Here is a 5,976-nt window from a genome sequence, read left to right as displayed (position 1 = left end):
CCCCACTGAGCCTGCCACGGAGGCCCCCAGCCTGCCCCCTGCCGCCCCGCCCACTCTGGGAGCTCCCCCGAGGCCCCAGGACTGCCCTGCATCCATTTGCCTCAATGGGGGCACCTGTCACTTGGGGATGCATGGCCACCTGGAGTGCCTGTGCCCTGAGCTCTTCACAGGCCTCTACTGCGAGAGCCAGGTGAGGCAGGGGCCTCAGCCCAGCTCTGCCCCAGCCACACCGGAGGCGCCCCAGCCCCTGCCCCTTGGCATCGAGCCAGCGAGCCCCACCTCCCTGCGCGTGGAGCTGCAGCGCTACCTGCAGGGCAGCACCGTGCAGCTCAGGAGCCTCCGCCTCACTTACCGTAACCTGTCAGGCCCTGACAAGCGGCCGGTGACACTGCGCCTGCCTGCTTCACTTGCTGAGTACACAGTCACCCAGCTGCGGCCCAACGCCACCTACTCCATCTGCGTCAGGCTTCTGGGGGCCGGGCGCGTGCCCGAGGGTGAAGAGGCCTGTGGGGAGGCCCGCACGCCCCCAGCTGTCCGCTCCAACCACGCACCCGTCACCCAGGCCCGGGAAGGCAACCTGCCACTCCTCATCGCGCCCGCCCTGGCTGCCGTGCTCCTGGCTGCGCTGGCTGCCGTGGGGGCAGCCTACTGTGTGCGGCGGGGGCGGGCTGCAGCGGCCGCAGCTCATAGCAAAGGACAGGTGGGGCCAGGGACTGGGCCCCTGGAGCTGGAGGGGGTGAAGGCCCCCTTGGAGCCAGGCCCCAAGGCGACTGAGGGTGGTGGGGAGGCTCCACCCAGTGGGCCAGAGTGTGAGGTGCCTCTCATGGGCTACCCGGGGGCCAGCCCCCCGGGGCCCCTCCCCACTAAGCCCTACATCTAAGCCCGGAACTGCCAGGCTACCAGGCCGGGCTCTTAGCCCTGCTGGGACCCGCCAGTACCCTCCTGCTGCCAGACCAAGGAAGTTCTCAGATCCCTACAAGGAGGACACATCAGGGTGAGGGCTGTGTGAGCACAGCAAGATCCCGCGCCTCAGTCTCCTCGTCAGTGAGATCCTGGGATGCAGGTGACCACCTCTAAGGTGCCCTACACCTGAGTGCCTAGGAGGATGGCGTCTGCTCTGTCCTCTGCAACGTGCACCTTCTCTGGGGAAGGGTGAGGCCGGCCCTGCCGTGTGCTGGTAACACAGGCCCAGGGCTGCCAGGCCCCCCTCCCGGGAGACCCTGGGGCCAGTGAAGGAAGCCCCCAGAAAGACGGCAGAGGGAGAGAAAGATTGGGGATGGGGCATGTGGCCCAGCCTCGGCCCCAAGGAGCAAAGGAACAAAAGAAACTGGAAAGACAGATGCTTTAGGAACATGTTTTGCTTTGGTTTTTAAAAATATATTTATAAGAGATTCTTTCCCATTTATTCTGGGAAAATGTTTTCAAACTCAGAGACAAGGACTTTGGTTTTTGTAAGACAAACAATGATATGAAGGCCTTTTGTAAGAAAAATAAAAGATGAAATGAGTGTGTTTCTCTGGCATGGTCCCGGGTACCTGGACGGGTGTAGAGGGAAGTGGGAGGCCAGGACCCCCGGGATGGGAGGGCTGCCGCTGAGGACCGTGCCGCTGATGGCCTGCCCTCCCAGGATCCTGCCCTGGGCTGTGTCTGCCCACCCTCAGCTGGGGTGCCTGGTCCAGTCTCTCAGTTGAGACTGGGATGCAGGCCGGAGCCAGGACGGGAGCTGGGCAGCTCCTGACCTTGAAGGAGAGGAATATGAGGGCAGCCTTCCCCTGCCCAGGCCCAACGGTCAGCCAGCAGGGACTATACTGCCCCTGTGAAGCTGGGAGGGCTCGTAGCAGATAAAGACCAAGAGGGTCCGCAAGGGTTCCTCCTCAGGGAAGGGCCTACTTTCCTCTGTGGAGGGGTGCGTCTCCTGCAAGAGTCTGTGTGCAGGGCTGAGCAGAACACAGCCCAGCCCTCCCTGCAGTCCTGATGCCCCTCTGCATGGGCTCAGCCTGGGAAACCTTGCTCCTGGCCTCCTGTTCCAGCTGTGGAGAAGGGCCCCGGCAGAGGGGCAGCACAAATACTGAATGGCAGGAACCCTCTGGTGTATGGAGGAGGGACCCAGCCAGGGCTGTTAGGGGCAGGTGACCCAGGGACAGGACCAAAGGTCTGAGCCTGGCTTGTGAAGGCCTGGTGGCCCATTGATGTCTTTACTCTCTGCATTTGGGATGTGCCCAGGCTTTCCAGAAACCCCGGAAGTGGGAGTGTTTTCCAGGAAGGCCGCAAGCTGTGTGGGGGCAGGGCCAGGGATGAAGACTGCAGCTCTGGCCTAGACTGGGTGCTGGAAGCTTGGGAACAGGGACAGATACGCAGCACTTCTCCCATGACTGGGATGGGAGGCAAAGTGGACCCTGAGGCCTCAGAGAGGTTCTGTGAGCGAGCCTCCTCAAGGCTGCATGCCTGTGTCTCCTCTGTGGGTCACGGCCGCTGGGCCCCACCAGCCTCACCCTGGCTGGAAGGAGGCAGCTCAGCCAGGCCTGGGGAGCAGCCTCTGCGGCTCAGGGCGTTGATGTCAGTGCCGAGTCAGGCCCAGCCACGCGAGGCTCTGGATTCAATTAGTGGCTGCTGAGGGTTCTGGCATAGGAAGGGAGGAGGTGGGCGGTGAGTCGTGTCGGGCAGAGGATGGTGGCAGTGAGCCTGGGTGGGGCCCCTTCTTCCTGAGGCAGCGGCGGCAGCCCAGGTGGATTTCCTGTGAGCCTGGGTCCCATTAGGGGAGCGGCTACGGCAAGGCCTGCCTTCCCTCGTCAAAGGGGCCATTGTGGGCCTGTGGGCCGCTCTTAAACGCAGCGCGGCTGCTGAGTAAATGTTTTCACTGCAAAGCCAAACCCAGCCTAGTGGGATGGCAGGGAGTAGGGGACAGGCGGGACCTAAAGAAAGGGGGCTAAACACTTACTCCAGCCCTCCCAGAAAAGGGATTTGGGGTATCCCATCAGATCAGGGGCTAGGGGATGAAGGGAGGGCCAGGGGCAGAGTGTGACACCAAGCTAAGAGGCAACCCTTACCCAGGACAATGCCCACGGCTCTAGGGCACGGTCCAGGGATGGATGTAGAGAAATGTCAATTCTCTTGCTGCCACAGGCCCCGTGCCATATGGGCTACATACGCTCCCACTAATGCCCAGTAAATCCTCCCCAGAAGAGAGCCACAGCCTGGGAGAGGTGAGCCGGCAGCTCGCTTACCGTGGGCAGGAAAAGGATCCTAACACAGGCTCCCTGACCCAGGATGCGGCTGCCAGCAATGTGGGCGCCCAGGAGAGGGGCAGGGCCACTGTGAACAGCAGAAGCTCCATGGTGGGAAGCAGCAGAGACTGAACCCCAGCCTCTACCTGGCACTGACTAGCTGCTGGGATGTTCTCAACACAGGATCGACTTCCCTGGCCTCAGCTGCCTGTGCAGTAGTAGCTTGAGGGGAGACACCCCCACCTGCCTGTGGCTGACGATGGGCACAGCTGACCATTCCCCCACCCAGAAGCACCGGACTGAGGCAGGCAGCAGTTCCGCATCTCCCAGTCTAGAATGTGAGCTGCTCCTTCGGTGCCAGACCCTGCCCCCTACCCTCCCACCTCTACCCTGCAGTGAACATAGCCCCTGGCACACCTGGCTTTACAGATAGGCCCATGATGCCTCACTCTTCCCGTTACTCTTGGTGAGGTGTGCTCCACACGTGAAGAGGAGGGAGGATGACACAGGTGGGGGCTGTGACGGGGGCCCCTGGGAGATGACCAGGAGAGGCGTGTGCCTGACCCCTGGCCCCCTCTAGCTCTTTTAAGAACACACACTACTTTGTTCAAACTGAGATGGAAAAGCCGTAAAAGAAACTGGGGGGGGGGGGGTTTGGAAGGAGAAGGGCGGGTGCACTGGAAATCCATGGCTGTCCCCACATCTGACACCCTGGACATCTTCAGTCCCAGTCACTCAGCAGACCAACACTCCAGGGAGCCTGAGGGGGCAGGGCATCTGCCACCACTACCCTGGTCCACCCGCTTCAAGGAGGGCTGGAGAGTCCCCACTTCTCTGCCAAGGGTGTGCCTGGCAGGGCAGGGGCCAGGGCTGAGGAGAAGGAGGGGGTGGGACACTGGCCTGGCCACCCATCTGGGAGTGATTTGAGAAATTCCAGGCCTTGCTGGCCCTGCGAAGCTATTCTTAACTGCTATAATTACAGGGTCAGCCTTGGCCAGTGGCACCGTGGGGTCTGGGCATCGTTAACTCGTCCAGGGGCAATGCTGGGGATGGGTGGGGGCTGCTGTGCGGGGGAGGGGGACCCATCAGGAGCCAGGGGTGGAGCCTGGAAGGCAGGAAGTGGTGGGTGGAGGAGGACTTGATGGCTAGTGCTGGGTCCCTTTTCCCAGCTGGTCCAGCTCCCTCCTTTCCTGGGGAGCCCTGTAGGGAAGGAGTTATCTGGCCTGGGGAGGCATGGAGGATAAGATACCAATGCAGCCTCAGGGCCTGGGAGCTCTTATTCTTCCAGCACAAGGGGGCAGTCACCAGGACCCCAGCCCAGAGTAAGCAGAAACCTTGCACTGTGTTGTTCTAAGGCACTGGATCTCATTCACCCTTGCCTTCCTCATCTGCAAAATGGGTCTCACCAGCTCCCCAGCCTCTCTCTCTGGGGATGGGAGTGGAGGGTCACTGCTGCTATTACCCCTTCCCTGGGAGCTCTCAAGTGGGGTGTGACCTGGCAATGGCATCAGACTTCTCTGCCCCCAAACATGTCCATGCCACACCTGGAACTTGGACAGGTCACCACGCCTTCTGTGACTCAGTTTCCCCAGTCATGAAATGAAAGAGGAAAGGGCTGGATGGATAGCCAAGGGACCAAGATCCTCTCCTGGCTCTGACCTTCACAGATCCCTGCCTGGGGAGCAGCAAGCCCTTCCAAGAGTCATGGCAGAGTGGGGTCGAGGCTTCTGAAAGGGAACCGGGCCCCTGACTCCTCCTACCCCAGCCAGACTGGTCCCCCACTCTCCTATGCCTTGTTTCCTCAGCTGTGACAGGGAATCATCACTGACAGCCTCCTGTGATTAAGCCACAGTGAGCCTAGGCCCCCTTGCATAGAGCTGGCTTGGTCCAGACCCGCAGCACCCCCACAAATCTCCTACACACACTTCCATGAGGATGGAAAGATGAGGTGCACTTGTAGTCCCAAACCGCCCAGGTGCACCCATCCCCCACCCACCCAAAACCACCAGAGACAAGTGTGTGGCTGGGGCTGAGGAGGTTCCATAAAGACTATAAGCCTGCCAGCCTGACTGTCCCCACACACCCCATCACACCACATCCACCCTATCGAAGCCTCAGTCTCCTCGACCCTTAATGCCACCAAAATGGCCACAGCAAAATCAAGCGCATGTCCACGTCTCCCACCCATGCACCTGCCGGGTCACAGTCTCTCCCCCAAATGCCAAAGCACATCAACGTGAGCCCTCAGGCTGAATGCCTGCATGGCCAAGGGCCAACTCTGCTGCTAGGGTCCACGTGACCCTGGCACGTGATGGGGTCAGCAGGCAACCTTGCAGCCCAGCTCAGGCACCCTGGCCACTTTGGTGATCAGCCCCTCACTGATAAGACGTGAACTGGGTAAGGCTGTTCCAGCTGCACTGGGCCCCTCCACTCCGCAGGATGTGCGTCCTGCCCTATAATGGTGTCCATTATAGACCTGGACTCAGGACATCACCTAATCCTCGACCCTCCCCACCAATCCATCCCAACATGCCAGCTGCTCCTACCCGGGTGAGGTGTCCAGGGTGAGGGAGGTGAAGGCGCTGGAGAAGTGCCGGGTGTCCCAGAGCTTCACTTCACGCTCACGCATCTGCAGGGTGGGAGCCAAGAGGGGCTCAGAGGGGCCCATCCCTGGGAACCCAGTGCCTGAGGAAACAGCCTGGCACAAAGGCACTTGCCCCACAGCACAACTTGGAGGGTGGCGGGGGGGGGG

At 61.2% G+C, this 5,976-nt stretch overlaps 2 protein-coding genes across 2 annotated transcripts in view; one reads left to right on the top strand and one right to left on the bottom strand.

Moving 5' to 3' along the window:
- Nucleotides 1-1,507, top strand: part of VASN (vasorin) — an 11,208-nt gene extending 9,701 nt beyond the window's left edge. The window contains 2 exon segments of the mRNA XM_077762525.1: nt 1-2; nt 5-1,507. The exon segment at nt 1-2 is cut by the window's left edge and continues 1,190 nt beyond it. Of these exon segments, the coding sequence (XP_077618651.1) occupies nt 1-2; nt 5-880 (878 nt within the window). The 3' untranslated portion in view covers nt 881-1,507.
- Nucleotides 1-5,976, bottom strand: part of CORO7 (coronin 7) — a 39,389-nt gene that overhangs the window by 22,053 nt on the left and 11,360 nt on the right. The window contains exon 4 of the mRNA XM_077762524.1: nt 5,771-5,853. Coding sequence (XP_077618650.1) covers nt 5,771-5,853 — 83 coding nt within the window. The remainder of the gene's footprint in view (nt 1-5,770; nt 5,854-5,976) is intronic.

The sequence above is a fragment of the Crocuta crocuta genome, unplaced genomic scaffold (genome assembly GCF_008692635.1).
Source record: "Crocuta crocuta isolate KB4526 unplaced genomic scaffold, BGI_CrCroc_1.0 scaffold234, whole genome shotgun sequence".
Classification (NCBI taxonomy): domain Eukaryota; kingdom Metazoa; phylum Chordata; class Mammalia; order Carnivora; family Hyaenidae; genus Crocuta; species Crocuta crocuta.
This window is presented reverse-complemented; position numbering and strand designations above follow the sequence as displayed.